Source organism: Perissodus microlepis, chromosome 14, assembly GCF_051167445.1.
Source record: "Perissodus microlepis isolate ML-2025 ecotype Zambia chromosome 14, ASM5116744v1, whole genome shotgun sequence".
In the NCBI taxonomy this organism is placed as follows: domain Eukaryota; kingdom Metazoa; phylum Chordata; class Actinopteri; order Cichliformes; family Cichlidae; genus Perissodus; species Perissodus microlepis.
In genome coordinates, this window is record NC_140474.1 from 26,950,663 (window position 1) to 26,968,898 (window position 18,236).

The 18,236-nt window shown below is 43.2% G+C and overlaps 1 protein-coding gene across 1 annotated transcript; it reads left to right on the top strand.

Moving 5' to 3' along the window:
- The first annotated feature begins 1 nt into the window (after position 1).
- On the top strand, positions 2 to 18,001 carry mmp28 (matrix metallopeptidase 28). The gene is made up of 8 exons (XM_084949809.1): positions 2 to 468; positions 2,316 to 2,392; positions 3,056 to 3,246; positions 10,907 to 11,128; positions 12,591 to 12,836; positions 15,897 to 16,046; positions 16,400 to 16,567; positions 17,202 to 18,001. The coding sequence occupies exons 1-8, from the start codon at positions 349 to 351 to the stop codon at positions 17,594 to 17,596; spliced, it is 1,569 nt and encodes a 522-aa protein (XP_084805935.1). The 5' UTR covers positions 2 to 348; the 3' UTR covers positions 17,597 to 18,001.
- The last annotated feature ends 235 nt before the right edge of the window (positions 18,002 to 18,236 follow it).

The following is an 18,236-nucleotide window of genomic DNA, read 5'->3' on the forward strand; positions in this document are numbered from 1 at the left end:
AAACTGTGATCTTTTCTCCGTGCTCCGTGTGAGTTCATTACACACTAACCTCTTCAGCACTAAAGAAACAACAAACTGCATGTGATTCATATCTTTAAAATTGGTTGTGTGCAGCAGGGGAGACGCTGCCATGCCCTGCTGATTTGGATTTTTTTGCCCTGCAGTAAAGGGGCAGACGAGGGGCGGTGCTGACACTCCTCCTCTCCCTGTAATCCTCCAGCTGTGAATAACCTCCGTCAGTCCTCACAGTAATGGAGAAGTCTTGGGATCACTTGAGTGTCCTCGGATAGTAAATTTAATCATGGAGGTTGTGAAGGGAGCAGGGCGCTGACTGCGGTTCTCCCCGCGATGAGCCGCCGAGCTCCGGGCCTGTGTGAGCTGGGCGTTAGGAGACTCTGGTTCCTGGCTGTGACGGCGCTCATCACCGCTCAGACTACCGCAGGATCACCGCTGCTCCTGGACCCGGAGGTACTGCTGTCAAAACTCATTTCACAGAGACTCAAAGACCTCTGTTACAAACATTTCTGGTAAGCAGGCGAATTAAAGTGACCCACATTTAAAACTACGCTGTGGGCACTGCGAAGTTATCCTACCGGGGAAATTGTTTTATCGGCTTTACACCGAAACTTTGACACGGTGAATTTGGTGGTTATAATAAAATAACATTAATAGCTCACAGCAGTAATCAAATAAGATGATTTTACAGTTGTTTCAGACGAAAGGGCGCATGTCTGTCTAAATGTATTTCTGTAAAAACATTGAATATTCTTAATGGCTGTTTTGTTTTTCATTTACAACCAACAGTTTAAAACGCAACTCCCTCCTGTCTCTATAATAGCGCTTTCCTGTTTTGTCGCCATTATAAAATGTGTAAACTTTTTAATAACGGGAATTATTACAGCTGGACAATGTTGTTATAGTTAACTAAAAATGGACGTAAAAAGCTGTTAAAACAAAGTCAAAATTATAGATTAACTTTAGTATTTAAGTTGGTGAAATGTATTAACATGCCTGATGAGGCTTTGATGTCTACAGTGCTGTACCATACTGCAACTTAAGATCTATACCGATATAGATCCAATACCATGTAAAACAGTCCCAGTATTGCCGATAACATACATTTAACCTAGATTATGAACCGAGAACAAAGATTTTGAGTCGTTGCGGGGTTTTTTCTTATAGCTGTACTGATTTTCCCCAACTCTTGCATCTTGGCATGTGCCCTCCATACAACAATAGTTTAAAAAGACTAAAGCTAACAATTAAACTAAAAAGAAAAAAGAAAAAACTAAGCTAAAATGAGCAACCCCACTCAAAACAGATTTAAAAACAAAGAGTCTGTATATATCCTATATTCATTCAGGAAAGGTTACACGTACTGTGATGTAATGTTAAAGTCTGCTGCAAAAAGACAAGGAGATCTGACCCATTCATAAAGAAAGATAAACGAGTTTCGCCTCGCTGTGGTTCAGACTGCACCGCTCTAATCTGACAGCTCCCTTTGCTGGCTGTCCAAAGACTACGCGCTTTCCTCATCTGGTTTCACCAGCTATGCTTTCATTCTTACATTAAACAAAGCCCTGTGGCATTTTCAGAAACATTATTATTATTATTATTTTGTTGTTGCACATTCCTGTTGCTGAAACGCATCTGTCATCTCCTCAGTTTTAATTTCCGCCCCGTCACATCTGTAATCGCACTCTGAGCGGTGCCTGCTGCTGTTGTCTGAACATGAAGGGGCTGTAATATTAAACTATGAACCAGCCTCACAGAATAATGCAACACCTGTTGGCGTGTACCCTGTGGGTTCATGTTAAAGCACTTTATAGGTATTACACCGGAGCTTTCCGTGACTTGCATGTTTACATGGAATTCTTGCAAAATTATAACTTGGGAGTTTCAGGGGCCCCCGGGGGGCTTCTTTGTCTTATGGGTGGTCTGCGCACTCATAACCATGTACATGGTAAAATAATGCAGAAGTCTTGCAAACTCATGGGGATGTGTGGTTACTACGCTATGTTCTTATTAGAAATATGTCGTGTGACAGCACTGGTTTTTGAAAACAGTAGCATTTTTTAATAATGTCACACTATTAAGCATTAGTAAGGTATTAGTAAGTGCTTAATTAATTATTTGTATGTCATTACTCCTCTTTAGTATGTCGTTTTTAAAAACACGTATGGTTATCCATCTGTCCACTGTCACACCCTGTACAGCTATCACTGCTAGTAAAAATCATAGTCATAACCATCACCATTTTTGTTCTGCTGCTTCTCTTGGAGTTTAATTATTAACAGGTATGACTTCCGTTGTAGGACTTTCTGGAAAAGTATGGCTACCTCCATCATGACTACCACATCCACAATGCGGCTGAGGTACAGTCTGCAATCCGGTAGGTCCATTTGCACACATTTCTACCTCTACGCATTGCGTGTTCATCACAGGGAGGGGTGAGCTCGGTGTGGTACAAGCCTCAGGGCTGAACGTCTGTGCAGGGCAGTAAAACACACCCTCATCTCCGCATTGGGAAACCTCTCCTGAACCCTCCCTGAACCATCCAGGAATTTCAGGAACCTCGCCCTCTGGCCCGTCTGCTCACTGTACTGTAATGGGAACTGATTAAAACTCCTTCATCTTGGACTGAATGATGTGTTCGTAAACTCTGTGCAGTTTTTATGTATCTAAATGCTCATCTCTACTCAATGTATGCAGGCTCTGGTATATAAAGGACATAAAGGTTGGGGATAAGGCTACATTTTTGATGTTATCAACCTTAACAGCTCTTCTGCTTTCCATCCATTGATGTGGGAAACCTAGCTTCATGATGCTGATGTACTTTTGAGTTATATGTATCTGTAACTCGCCTGAATCCAGGAACAGTCCAAGTGCCTGGCTGAAAGCTCTCGTGCGAATCTTTAATAGCTCCTCTCAGAAACACAGAAGTGCATCAGATCATTAAATCTCTATGCAGCAAAGATCTATCACCTTTTGCAGCCCTTTTGGCTCACACACTAGAGAGACTCTAAGTGTTTTGTCTCTCTCTGTCTCTCCGCAGAGATTTCCAGTGGTTGTCCCGTCTGCCCATCACAGGCAAACTTGACAGCGCCACCCTGCTGCGGATGGCAGAGCCCCGCTGTGGGGTGTCGGACGAGGGCAGCCAGCAGATCTGGGCTCAGAGAGTAAACTTCATCTTTACTGGACAGAGACCGCCGCAGCAGCTGCGCAGGAGACGCTCCGCTGCAGAAGGTATAGTTTTACTTAATTTATATGCGTGCATGTGCAAAGTGAGCCTGACTGACATGAGAGCCGGTGTTTCATTCCCTGCCTTTTTATGTAGCGCCTTTGTTTGCCCCATTGTGGTCTGAAAGAACCAACAGTTAACTGGGAGGGTCCGCCGTCATAAACTGAAGCACTAAATAGAGTTGAGGGTTGTAATTAAAGCTGGTGGAGTGTCTAATGGTGCACACGTCAGCCCTGAGTGATTCTTATTATTTAGTTACACAAGCCCACGTGTCTTTCATGTCATGTTTGCTGGGTAAAAACTTCAACTTTAGTCTCCACTTTGTCTTTAGTTACTGGGATTATGCTTCTCTCTCTCATCTGCTAAAGTCCTTCACATCTCACTACAGGGAGTGCAGAATTATTAGGCAAGTTGCATTTTTGAGGAACAATTTTATTATTGAACAACAACCATGTTCTCAATGAACCCAAAAAACTCATTAATATCAAAGCTGAATGTTTTTGGAAGTAGTTTTTAGTTTGTTTTTAGTTTTAGCTATTTTAGGGGGATATCTGTGTGTGCAGGTGACTATTACTGTGCATAATTATTAGGCAACTTAACAAAAAACAAATATATACCCATTTCAATTATTTATTTTTACCAGTGAAACCAATATAACATCTCCACATTCACAAATATACATTTCTGACATTCAAAAACAAAACAAAAACAAATCAGCGACCAATATAGCCACCTTTCTTTGCAAGGACACTCAAAAGCCTGCCATCCATGGATTCTGTCAGTGTTTTGATCTGTTCACCATCAACATTGCGTGCAGCAGCAACCACAGCCTCCCAGACACTGTTCAGAGAGGTGTACTGTTTTCCCTCCTTGTAAATCTCACATTTGATGATGGACCACAGGTTCTCAATGGGGTTCAGATCAGGTGAACAAGGAGGCCATGTCATTAGTTTTTCTTCTTTTATACCCTTTCTTGCCAGCCACGCTGTGGAGTACTTGGACGCGTGTGATGGAGCATTGTCCTGCATGAAAATCATGTTTTTCTTGAAGGATGCAGACTTCTTCCTGTACCACTGCTTGAAGAAGGTGTCTTCCAGAAACTGGCAGTAGGACTGGGAGTTGAGCTTGACTCCATCCTCAACCCGAAAAGGCCCCACAAGCTCATCTTTGATGATACCAGCCCAAACCAGTACTCCACCTCCACCTTGCTGGCGTCTGAGTCGGACTGGAGCTCTCTGCCCTTTACCAATCCAGCCACGGGCCCATCCATCTGGCCCATCAAGACTCACTCTCATTTCATCAGTCCATAAAACCTTAGAAAAATCAGTCTTGAGATATTTCTTGGCCCAGTCTTGACGTTTCAGCTTGTGTGGCTTGTTCAGTGGTGGTCGTCTTTCAGCCTTTCTTACCTTGGCCATGTCTCTGAGTATTGCACACCTTGTGCTTTTGGGCACTCCAGTGATGTTGCAGCTCTGAAATATGGCCAAACTGGTGGCAAGTGGCATCTTGGCAGCTGCACGCTTGACTTTTCTCAGTTCATGGGCAGTTATTTTGCGCCTTGGTTTTTCCACACGCTTCTTGCGACCCTGTTGACTATTTTGAATGAAACGCTTGATTGTTCGATGATCACGCTTCAGAAGCTTTGCAATTTTGAGACTGCTGCATCCCTCTGCAAGATATCTCACTATTTTTGACTTTTCTGAGCCTGTCAAGTCCTTCTTTTGACCCATTTTGCCAAAGGAAAGGACGTTGCCTAATAATTATGCACACCTGATATAGGGTGTTGATGTCATTAGACCACACCCCTTCTCATTACAGAGATGCACATCACCTAATATGCTTAATTGGTAGTAGGCTTTCGAGCCTATACAGCTTGGAGTAAGACAACATGCATGAAGAGGATGAAGTGGACAAAATACTCATTTGCCTAATAATTCTGCACTCCCTGTATGTGTTCTTCAGTTTAGATAAAGGTTTGGGGGAATGGGCTCGTCCAAACACAGTGCAACCTCACTTCCAGTTTCTCCTAGAGGTGAATCTGTTCCATCCAAACCTACATACCAAAATCTAAAAACCAGAGGATTTAAAGAGTTTCCCTCTCTTATCTTTCAGTGTTTTATGTTGTTAGAATATCCTTGATGGGAACAAGAGAAGGAGACACTGAATATAGCACAACTTTGCTGAGCGGTTTTGGTATCAGTCCGATACCAAATAAATACAAGGCCAATATTGCTGATATTTTTTAATGTAATTGTATTCAAGGCGTACCCTTTCATTACCAAACAAGATTTAACACAATTTAATTGGCTACATACTGAATTTGAAACTATTAACTTAAATTCTCGAAACAATGCATTGATCCTTTTCCGCTAGTATCGATCGGATACTAATATTGGCATTGGTACTGACACTATCAATATTTACGATATTTGAATTGATCAGCCCACTAATTTTGAATCTGCACATGTATTTTTATTGGAGTACTTCCTTGGTGGAGGACCCTCTGACTGGCTGAAATTGCCTCCATCCAAGGCCACTCTACAGATTTCGATGAGACCTGTAAACGCCCTTTTTTGTACGTCTTCGTGTTTTTCGTTCTCGCTGTCTCTCCTCAGTGCTGCTGTTCGTCACATCTCCTTTGTGAATGAACAGCAGCAGCAGGCCGACGACAGCACCAGAAGCCCCAGCAATGTTTCCCACTACCTCTCTCTGTGCTTGTGCCTCCAGCCTCATGATGTGTGAAGCCTCTGCATTCCTCACTGTCACTGACGAGGTTGGCTAATGTTCGGGGAATGCAGCGGCGGCTGATGTTTGCCGCTGCCTCTTCGTGTCAGTACCTGACACGTTCCCTCTGGTACACACATCCATAACTGACTGACTGGATCATGTTGTTTGCCACCTATCTCAGTGGCCAGCTGCTTGTATGGATCTGAGCCTGCTCTTTAAGAACCCAGACTTGTCTCATATGACAGGCGGCAGTGTTATTAAACAGGCGGCAGATACTTTTACACCCTCGGGTCAAACCTCTTACTGATCTGGCTTCATGCATCCACTGATGTATTGTAGCAATAATAGCTTAATTATGAATAACAGCGTTCTGCTCGTGCGGTGCCACCACCTCTAACTCAAACATTATGCCGCTTTATGTGATAGAAACGGCAGATATGTTTCTGCTTGCAGCTTCACGAGTGTTTGCTCAAGGAGGTTTGTGTTTGGATCAGACTCTTGGTCTGAACAGAGTCCTGTGAAAACATGCGTGTAGTAATAATGAGGCCTCAGGTATGTACAGTGTTGGCTGGCAGTTGTTCCACTTTAGCACAGAGAGTAATATCTCAACATGTACTCAACACATGGCAGGAAATACTGTACAGAGACATCTGTGGCTGCAGATAAGCCCAAAAATGTTGGTGATCTCTTTTGATCAATAATGTGACCTAAAGTTTTCACCTACCCTGTGGAACAGTTCAAGTCTGGCATTTTTTATATCCTTGTTTATTTATGTGTAACTTTGCTGATCCTATGTTTTTTCCTCCCTCCTTCTGGTTACGTGTGTTGGATGGATTGCAGCTATGGTCATAAGTTTACATACACTCATCATGAGCATGAATTTCATGGTAACTGAGGTCTTTTAAGGATTTCTCTGAACTGTTGAATGATTGTACATCTTTAATAACTTACACAGGTTCTAACTTCTAACAGAATCAGCTTTTAAACATAGTCCACAAACTTTCAAATACCAGCTTTGGGAAGGCCATTCCAAAAGCTCAGTGTTAGCTCAGTGATCCACACAAAATTGTGATCATTTTCATGTTTGTGTCCATGTTTCAACCATCCAGCTGATTTGAGGTGATGTTGAAGAATTTGGAGGAAATCCTCCTCTTTCATTATTCCATTCACTTTATGCAATGTACCAGCACGACTGGCAGCAAACCAGCCCCCGAGCACGGGGCTACCACCACCATGCTTGAGAGCACGTATAGTTTTCGTAGGTTTGAAAGCCTCCAAACATACCTCTTGTCAATCTGGCCAAATAGCTTGAAGGGAGGAGCTTCTTTCTTCATTGGCACCCTCTCAGTCCACGGTGATGAAAAACTCGCTTCTCTGTAGACAGTGATGCCGGTGTTCCTGCAGTTTCCAGTTCATATCAGGCTTGAGGCTTACCATTCTGTGAAGCAGGCGATCCATGACTTAAAGCTAACCCTTAATGCTGTTTGAGCTGTTTGACCTTGACAGCTGACTGTGGCTGTTAAACGAAGCCGTGCGACTGCAGCAGTGTGGGTGAGTCAGACGAGCTGCCTGCTCGTTCACTCTCACCTGTGGTGTGATGTGATTTTTGTTTATCAGCTTCTGAGCTTCCTGGAAACTGAAAACAGACCTTGACTTGTGGTTGTTCCCACTGATATTTACAGAACTGACTTTCCACCAGCTTGTCTAAGATAAGCTATTTAAGTGCATGACGTGTGTGTGTATTTTTCTGAGGTGTGCCTCCATGGATCCATGCCATGAAGTGTAGACGCTTAAACAATGAATGGGCATTTTTGCACATTTTTGGTAACTATTTCAATAATTTCATTTTTAAATAATTAGATCGAAGTTTTCAGTTCAGTCAAAGATTCACTGATTCCAGCAAACAGTTGGTTTCTTTTTGCAAAGTTCCCTATTTTCATATGCATGAATGGCTTTATAGGTATCTGAGGCCCGAGAGAGACCCACAACCAAGCAGCAGGTGAAGGTGTCTGCAATAAGGCCTGGCAGAGCATCTCAAGAGAGGGAGTACGGTATCATCCAATTAGAGCACTTTAGCTTACCTGTGGCTCCCAGGATATTTAAAACAAGCCTTCATCTTTCAGGCCCCTCTTCTGTGGAGCCAGCTCCCAGTTTGGATTCAGGAGACAGACACTATGTCTACTTTTAAGATTAAGCTTAAAAGTTTCTTTTTGATAATATTTATAGTTAGGCCTAGATCCAGTGACCCCGAATCCTCTCTTGATTATGCTGCCTGGGCTTCTTCTTCACTCACTTCCTTTCACTCTCTGACTCCTGTTAAAAGGGAGTTTTTCCTTCTCACTGTCGCCAAGTGCTTGCTCATAGGAGGTCTAGTCTGAGTATTGGGGGTTTCTCTCTTTCATTGTAGAGTCCTAAAGCACCCTGAGGAAACTATTGTCCTTATTTGATGTAAATAAAACTGAATTGAAACAAATTTTGGATTTTAGACCACGGCCTGGACAAAATAACCCATGAGACGTGAATGAAATCTTGTACATCGTGTCGGGTCTTTTTTAGCCTCGCCCGTTGGCTTCGTTGTCAGCGGCATCTCTTGCGTGCATTTGTCGCACAGCTTTCTTAACACCAGCAACAAACAGAATCTCCCCGAACCTCCACAACCAATAACTTTAGCTATCAGATGATCTAAGTCACTTCCTAATGTCTGTGATAGCACGCCCTCCCCTACACTGCCGCTATAGAGGGCATCATAATTGCTTCCATAAGGGAAGTCTTGGAATGTCTTGTGTGTATCGGACTTCCTGGCTTCTCTGCCGTCCTCTGGGACCTCTTACTCCGCGGCGGTCTGAGATGGAGAGTAGGCGCCTGAGCTCTGCTGAGAATACACATCTACACACATGATGCGGTAACAGGCCTAATGTGTGCAGTTCATCTTGGAATGAGAGGTGGAGCTGGGATGGGAACATGTTTGAGTATCCCACACTCTCAAATCATACTAATCAGACTTCTAGAGGATTGCAGCAAATGATCACTTTATTTTGAATCAGATTTTTTTTTGTGGTGTTTGAGGCTCCATGTGCTTCCACTCTTACAGTGTCATATCTGTGTAAACTGTTGCAACAAAAAGGATAAGCATGAAGTTCTTATAAGAGTCAAGCTGCTGCCGAAGCACAACTTCTGTTTGTGTGTTTACTCACACAGCTTACACACTGATGTCACTGCCAAAACCATGTCTTAATGGCTCCAGATTTCCAGATATTTTCCAGTCTCCAGGGTGCTGTTGCGGTCTCTCGGCCATTCACAGTATGCAGAACATGCGTTATTTAAACAAGCACAAATGGCATCGAAAGCACTCAGAGTCTGTCCTCCGTTGTAGCGGCCTCAGGCAGCGTGAGGCTTTGAGATGGAGCAGTAGTGTGTAACGTGAGCAAACCTCCCGCTCACATTTGGCCGTCTTTTAAAAAAAAATTTTTGGCAACTTTGGAAAATAAGTTTGATTTATGTGGACGCTTAAGCGTCAGCTTTCCAAGTATGTGTAAATCAGTCGAGCCCCGAAGTGAAGACTGAATGGAGAAGAATCACTTCTTGCAAGGTTTAAGTGTCAATTCGTCGCCCAGGTGTGCAAAGTTTATTTCAGTCCAGTGTTCTTGTTTTGGCCAAAACCCCTTTGACAAAATCAGCGTTGAGGCTCATTTGAGCAACGTCTGTGCAGTTTCATAAAGCTCTCATTTAAAAGTGCTCTGTAAGTCCTTCTGTCAGTGACAGCCTCTCCAGCTGCCTCTTTCTGAAGGTCCATATTATCTGCTGATTGTTTCCTGCAGGCAGTCCCTTTTGTCTGTTAGGGCTGTTGAGCTGCTTGTGTGTGTCTGCTTTGTTTCCAGACTCTTTTACTGTGTGATCCTGTGTATGTGTGCGTGTATACGAACAAATTGGAGTCTTGTAAATTAATGAAAGGCTGAGCATGAATCCCCCCTTCCTTCGATCCTCAAACAAATGATGTGACTGTGAAGTTTGCGACACGTGTAATTATAACTAAGCCAAGAAACTACAGACACATGGTGAAGTAAACTGTTTGGTGAAGCATGCAGTCAGAGTGCGTGTTAGTTTACCCAGCTGGAAGCTTGCATGGTTAACATCCTATCATTCTGGCTCAGTTGGCTGGATTTGTCACAGTTGAGGATGGGATATCAGGCATTCAGAACTATAAAACAATTCAATTCAATTCAATCACCCCGATAAAGCATATCCCTCTAAGACTGCAGGTTTACTTGTGGTTCCTAGAGGATTTAAAAGTAGAATGGGAGGCAGAGCCTTCAGCTTTCAGGTCTCTTTCAGTCCCAGTTGGGGTTCAGGAGACACATACCCTTTCTACTTTCAAGATTAGACTTAAAACTTTCCTTGAGGTGACCCTCAATCCTTCCTTAATTATGCTGGTTATTTAAGGTGTAAATCCACAGCTACATCAATGGCTTATAATAAGGACACAATAGTAATAATTTAACAATTTCCAATGGGATTAGCTCTCTAAAAGTTCAAGTAGTTTAAAATAGCAGACTATCCAGCAAATTTGAAAAGAAAGAAAACAGCCACATTAGTTGAATGAAACAAAGCAGGGATTGTTTTGACATCTTGTGAAGACGGTCACTTCTCTTTGAAAAGATAATTCAGTTTAACATATATGAGAAAATCAGCATGACTGAGCACTTTTTATGCTCTTATTCTCGTTTAGTTAGGATCTTTACCTATAACTGTGTTATTGAGTTTTAGCCAGTATTACTTTTTATATTCTTTGATAATTGCTTTAAACTAAGCCTTGCTCCGAATAACACTGCCGGCTTTTTTTTGGCTGGAGCTCATCTGCTGATGCACCGGCTGAGATGAACCAGACTGGGAGTTTCATAGTGTCTCATTTCTGCTTCTCTCTGTCTGGCCGTTCTCCAGTTGACAAGTGGTACAAGCGCCACCTGACCTACCAGATCGTGAACTGGCCTCAGCACCTGTCGCTGGGCTCTGTCCGGCTGGCTGTGCGTGCTGCCTTCCAGCTGTGGAGCAACGTGTCGGGCCTGGTCTTCCAGGAGGCCCCTGGTGGACCCGCAGACATCCGGCTGGCCTTTTATGAAGGAGACCACAACGACGGGGCCAGCAACGCTTTTGACGGACCAGGTCAGGGTCACAACACATCGATCTATTTCATCTTCATTTATATTTACAAGGACTTGTTTAAGAAATTCTAAAGATATTTAACTTCCTTAAATTCTCCTTACACGTACTGGCAGGTTAATTTCATTAGTTAGGTGTGAATAGTAATGAGATTACTGGGAATATTTGGGCTTAAGTCCCACAAAATCACAAATTTACATTTAAGTAGAACATGTAAACTCATTAAGATCCTTTGATCTGACTCAGCAAATTAGAAAATATAGAAATATTAGATTTTCTGAATTTAAAGAGCACTTTAATGCAACTTTTTTCTCTACACTGTGTGTTATTTGTAACCTGAAAGCTCCCAGTCTCAAAATGGAAAGAACGGCTGTTCAGAGTCTTTAACGACCTCTTTAATACATGAAGCAGCACCATCCTGCAAGTCCTCACCGTATTCGAGTTGGGGGCAATTCATAAGAAGAGTGATTTTAATCTTGCACGGTTTTTATTTCACTTGAGTAGATGAGTAGGTATGCCTTTTTTGGTGTCTTATGTCCATGTGGGTCGGCGCTTTGTGCATGACACAGTAAAACAGCTAAACTAACCAGCTCATAAGAAAAAGAGCATGAAGTAACAGTGTCAGTTTATACAGGCTAATAAGTCAAGCTTGATGGCTCAGATCCACAGTTGGAGAACTCTCATATAGTGTTTTTTTTTTTTTAACAAACAGTTTTAGTGCAGTTGCTGCCCCACTGCAGGCACCTCTGCCACATCTCCTTTTTTGCTGTATCTGACATGTTGTCACTGACAGCTGCTCTGCTTCTGCTCTGTGATCCTGAAAACTAATCAAAAATAGCATCAAACAGAATGAACAAAGTTCCAGTGCCGGAGGCTGAAATGTGCATCTTGCAAGAACAAACAACTTATATACAGGGGCGTAATTTCCGGGGGGGTTATGACCCCCCCCAATAATCAGACCCAGCCAATATAACCCCCCCAATAAAATTATGAATTATCTTTCATAAATAGGCTGTTGATTTTCTTTACTCATTTCAGTTATTACCAGCAAAATAGTTGCATGTTTAATCATCTGGGAATTTACCCAGATGTATTTATTTATTTAGACAGAGATCTTGACCCCCCCCAATGTTCAGCACAAATTTACGCCCATGCTTATATAACACCTTTCTACTGCGAGTCATCTATGCCTGCGGATGCCCTGAGGGGCAACTTGATGTTTAATACCTTGCCCAACGATACTGAGACTGGAGGAGCGACAGATTGATCCATTGACCTTCTGATTGGTAGATAAACTGCTCTAGCTGAGCCACAGCTGCTCAAACCTACGGCACTAATGATTAAATGCAGAGCGGTGTATAAATACATGGCGAGTGACCGGTGTTAGGTTTAACCAATAAGAATGAGGGTCTAATAAATCATAAATGCGCCTCAGAGTGTTTTTTTTTTCCTTTTTCTCATTCAGGGGGAACTCTGGCTCACGCCTTCCTGCCTCGCCGAGGCGAAGCCCACTTCGACATGGCGGAGAGGTGGACGCTAAACGGGCACAAGGGCCACAACCTTTTTATGGTGACCGCCCACGAGATCGGACACACTCTGGGCCTGGAGCACTCCCCCGTTCGTCACGCTCTGATGTCGCCGTACTACAGGAAGCTCGGCCGCGGGCTGGTTCTGAGCTGGGACGACATTATTGCCGTGCAGCAGCTGTACGGTGAGAACATGGTGCTTGGTTTATGGTAACAATTTAAAATGTTAAATAAGTTTCAACTTTTTGGAAGCGTTGCATCCTGTTACATAAAACGAACACAGCATTTCATAAAGAGAAAATCATACCAACAGTCAGACATGGTGGTGGTAGTGTGATGATCTGGGGCTGCTTTGATGAACTGTGCATGCACTGTGACAAATCCAGACTGTCTCTCTGTTCTATTGCCCTCCAAATTGGGAGCTGTAGCACCGAGCTGTGAAAAAGACCAGCAGGCCGCTACAGCTCCAAACACTGACGGTGACTGAGTAGAGCAGCAAAGCCAAAACTTAATTTCTTACATTTCTTGTTTGCAGTCACTCGAAGTTTCTGCGTGTTCTTGGCAAAAGAAATATGCACAACACATCACAATCTAATCTTGAGTTTATCTTTAGCAGCAGGAGGAGTTTGTTCAGCCTGACAGCCTCTTAGATGCTGCTGTGGGAGTGTTTATAGGGAGGGCAGCGGAGGTGGTGTGAGTGTCAAAACAACACACTCAGCAGCCTGTTTGTGTATTATTATTATTATTATTAGCATTGCAGTTATGCACACTGTATTTACCTGCTGTGATAGATTACTGTTGTGGTTGTGCAATGTGGGAGCATCACCCTGGACTTCTTGAATGACGGCTATAAGAGTTTCTGTTTACTGCAAGTTTGTTGTCCCTCCTGGCATGTGTGAGGCAGGTTTCCACATGTGCCGCTCTGCACACTTCTTTTATTGCTTGTTTTGGGGTTTTTCTCTGCTGCTGCTTGGAAAATGATTTCTTCACAACAGCTGCGCAACAATACATCTTAAATTATTTTTGCATTGCCAGCAGCTCTTTAGCCGTGACTGTGTGACGTTTTGAAGATGCATGAGGAGCTTCCTGCGCTCTGGCCCGGCCTCTCAGGTGTACGGCAGCTGCACAGAGAAAAACAAGACACTGTGCAGGAATGCTTGCGTGGCTGCAGGACAAGCACACAGCTCTGAACCTGAGATCAGCAGAAGCTTGCAGGCAGACCACGTCCAGCTGCCTCTCCTTTTATTTAATAAGTGAGGAGTTCCATCTGCTCTGCCTCTGAAATATTCTGTCTTCACCATCCTAAAGTGGCCCTTCACTCCCGTTGTATCGGCCGAACAGAGAGACACACATCTTTATTTCAGCTACATTCAGGACCTAAAGCAATTTGACCATAGATTGAATTAAATGGCAGCAATTATAGCAGATAATTACCTTTAGTTGGTCGTTAAGCTGTATGTGCTTTTGTTTTTAGTGAAACTTGAACTTTGGGTGGCCGCTTATCAGCAGACCTTACACAAAGACCTCAAGACAACTCTCCAATAGCTTTTTTTTTTTTTTTTGCTTCAGGGAAAATTACCCAGGATTCCTTAGCGGGCACTCAAATGAAGCTTGGTCTGCTTTTTCTCCTTTATTCCTGTCAACCTGTGGCAGTAATATGTGCACACTGCAGCTGCTCCCACGTAAACGTCAAGCGGCTCCAAAACTGACGAGTCCAGCTGACAAGACTGCTGATGCTCCGAAAATGTTACATCTGCTTAAACATATAAGCTTTAAGGAGAATATGTGAATGTGTGTATGTGTGGGGGGGTGGGGGTGGGTGAATCATTCCTGGCACTGCAGTCTGATAAGGAGCACGTGTGAGCAGACTGGATATGTCAGAGAGCGAACATAGATTTGGTGTTTCTGCCTTTGAATACGGTGGCGTGTGCACTGTGACGGAGACATCAAAAACAACAACTTTGACTTGACGTGGACTTTTTATGCTTTTCCTTCTTTGTTATATATACTGTTACAATGCTGGCTGCTCATATTAAATATGGCCAGTTTGAAATATGAAGTCAACGCAAACTTACCGGCCACTTTGTAAGATGCACCTGCTTAACCGCTTGTTAATGTAAATATCTAATCAGCCAACCACAAGGTAGTGGCTCAGTGCATTTAGACATGTAGATGTTTAAACTAAGGGAGCATCAGAATGAGGAAGAAAGATCATGAAAGTGTCTTAAATGGTCTGATTATTTTGAGCTGGTCTGCTGCTGACACTTTACAACACAAACATCTCAGTGGCAGAAAGGGCGTGTGGCCTTAAAGGGACAGCAGCTTGTAAAACAGTTACAGAAATATGTAACTATGTAACTAGTGCAGAATGTAATGCAATAACCTCAAACATGCTCCCGAATATGAACCTCAGTAGTATAAAGTTAAATATTATTCACATCCAGGCCTATATGACATTAATTTTAGGATTTATAGCTTTAATATTTCAGTTTAGTTGCCACTTTGGTGCCATTTCATATCTAAATATCTCTTCCACTTCTGATGAATGTGGCAGAGCGCGAGGAGGGAGTTTGTGTGTTTGGATGAAGTCATCTCTGCTCCTACATGCTCACAATGAGCTTTTGGATACCACTGCGGTGTGCACAGCAGAGCTATCTTTCCTGCCTTCTTCCTCCTGTTCTTGGGTGTGCTGATTTTATCCATCTTCCTACAAAAATGTTTGTTGAGCTCCTTGCAAACAAAGTGGCTGTAATCACATCTGAAGCGCTATCATTTACTCTTCAGTTGAGCTCAATGTGTTGTGCCCCCCCCTTTTTTTTCTCCTTTATTCTTTTCATGTGCGCACTGCGAGGGTACGCAGGCCAATAACAATAGGACGGCTCTGATTTTGGTAGTTAAAAAATGTTAAAGGTTCCAGCCCGTGCTCTATCTACAGTCTGTTGTTTATTTCCTGTGCACTGGAATGTCATCCATCAGTATACATCAACCCAGCCACATCCTGTAAAGGACAATTTAAATGTTAACATTCTCCAAGTCCTGTTTAAGAAGAAATCTCCACAGTTTGTGTTCCCATTTGTTCCTGATCTAATTTAGTAAACAGTTAAATTGCTGTTTGGGATGCATGAGAAATCGGACCGATCTGTAATGTAAAGTTTGTCCGGTCAGCCAACGAGAACAGTTAACAATAAACTCCAGCTCTTCCTCTTCATTGTTTTACGGCTTTGCTTCCTTTGTTGTGCCTTTAGGTAAACCATTAGGCGATCGCCCGGTGAGGTTGCCGGGTCAGGTTTTGCACGCTGCACTGCAGGAGTGGGAGTTCTCAGAGCTTCAAAGCAGACGCGACACCCCGGGCCTGCCTCTCTACTGCCAGGGCGTCTTTGATGCCATCACTATGGGTGAGGTCCGAATAAATGAAATCTTATCAGAAAACAACATTCAGCCACAACTCTTGTAGAAGAAGCTGAAGAACAATAATAAACCCTGTAGCAGGAACAGTGGATATTCCTGTTTTCATATTTATTTCTATAACAAAAGGACAAAGCTGCTGATAAATACTTTCTGTCCTGTATTTCAAAATCATTTTATAGTTAAGCAAAACAGGAAAGAAAGTTTAAGCCACCCATGTGTTCTCATGATATCTGAGAGAAGAGCGAGAACAGTGAGATGCTGTAATTTCCAGACTTTTAGCTTTGTTCAGGGCGTGTGCAAGAATGAGAGACATATACACGTATACTCATCTGTTTTCCAGACCAAAATAAGACAGTGCTGGTGATTCGGGGCAGCGTATACTGGACTGTACCGGCTGAAGGGAGCGTAAGTGGCCCGCTGCCTCTCCATCAGCGCTGGCCCGACCTCCCTCCGGCCATCGAGGCCACTGCCTTCTCTCCGCCAGACTCCAAGTGGTATTTTTTCAAAGGTACTGCCTCATTGAGCACATTAATGTGACTCACACCTCCTTTTAAAGGCATTTCCTAAACTGCTAGCTAACTTCACGCATCTGTTAAAACTCCCAAAATAGATCCTCTCGTGCCTTTTAAAATAGCAAAGTGCTGCTTAAAGGCTGAATACAGCAGTGAGGCTCCAGCTGCGGTTTTAATAGTCTTCTCTTTGTGCTAAAGGCTACAAAAATTTGTCTGAAGATAGTGCCAAAATGTTCCACTAAATGCCAAATACCTGACAAGATTTTCTTATCTGCCGAATGCAAACAGTTTTATGCAAAGCTCAGATGCTCTGCTGCATTATTAATCTCCATAAATCATAATCACAAATTTTTTAAATTAAGAAAACCGCCCAAAACACTTGTGCATACTGTGTGTACTTTCTGTCTTTAGTCAAAGTTATGCTTAGTTTTAAAGAACATATTGCGTTTCGGTAAAGTTATTTCATCTCTTAAAAGGCCCGGTGTCCTGAACTCTTGAGTTTTTTGCTAAATATCATCAGATGCTGTATTGTTTGCGCAGCACTGGTGAAATAGAGGTTTTATTTTATTCTACTCTTCGTGAGCATAAAGTTTGGTGTCATTTCAGTGTCTCTTGCCTCCTGCTGTGCAGGGAAGCGGATCTGGCGCTACACGGGCAGCACGCTTGACCCCGGCTTCCCCAGGAAGAGCAGCGAGCTAGGACTGCCTCGTCACCCTGACAGTGCCTTCTACTATGCTCCTCTGGGTCACATGGTCCTCTTCAAGGGCTCCCGTTACTCCGTACTCAACCTTAAAACCTTGCGCCAAGAGCCCTACTACCCACGCAAGCTGGCTGACTGGACTGGCGTGCCGCAGGGGACCAACGGGGCGCTGACCCGTCCAGACGGCCGCCTTTACTTCTTCAAAGAAAAGCGGTTCTGGAGGTTTGACCCAGTGAAGGTGCGAGTCACCAAAGAGGGCCACTGGGCCAAGGACCTGAGCTGGACCGGCTGCAGGAGTGCTCCACAGAGCAACAACATCCTTTGACCAGCAGATGGCGCCGCAGGATTTAAAGTGCAATTTGTTGATGTATTGTAATACAGAGGAGATATACCTTCTCAGCACATACAGTATTTACACTGCAGAGCGATTAGCATTATTGTGTATGGAAGTGTAATTACAGCCTCAGTTTGAACTCTTGACCACATCTGAAGAGCCAGAAAATCATTTCAGAGACCCGATTGATTCGGAGCAGCGTCTAGCTGCGTGTCAGAGGTAAAATAGTAACATTTGACTATTTCCATATCATTGCATTTTTAGTATCGGCTGGTGTTTTGAGTGAGTGCACTTGTTTCCAAATGCAGCAGTCTGATTGGTCAGCTCTCTGTATTTGAATCAGAAAAATCGAGCTTGAGCCTAAAAAAATAAATGCTGCAAATTTTTCCTGTTAAATTACACGGCCGGTGTGACCGGCTGCATTAAGAATGTTTTTAACACACACAATCTGCATACGGATTTTATGTGTTCTGTGTGTAAAGCAGCTGTAACTATCTGTGTTGCAACATTCAATGAAAGATGAAATTATGTCTGATCTGGATTTGAGAATTCAGCGTAGCAGTGTTATCAGCTGTGTGAATATGCGTCTGGGATACTTCAAGCATTCACTTCTCACCTCCTACTTCATCTG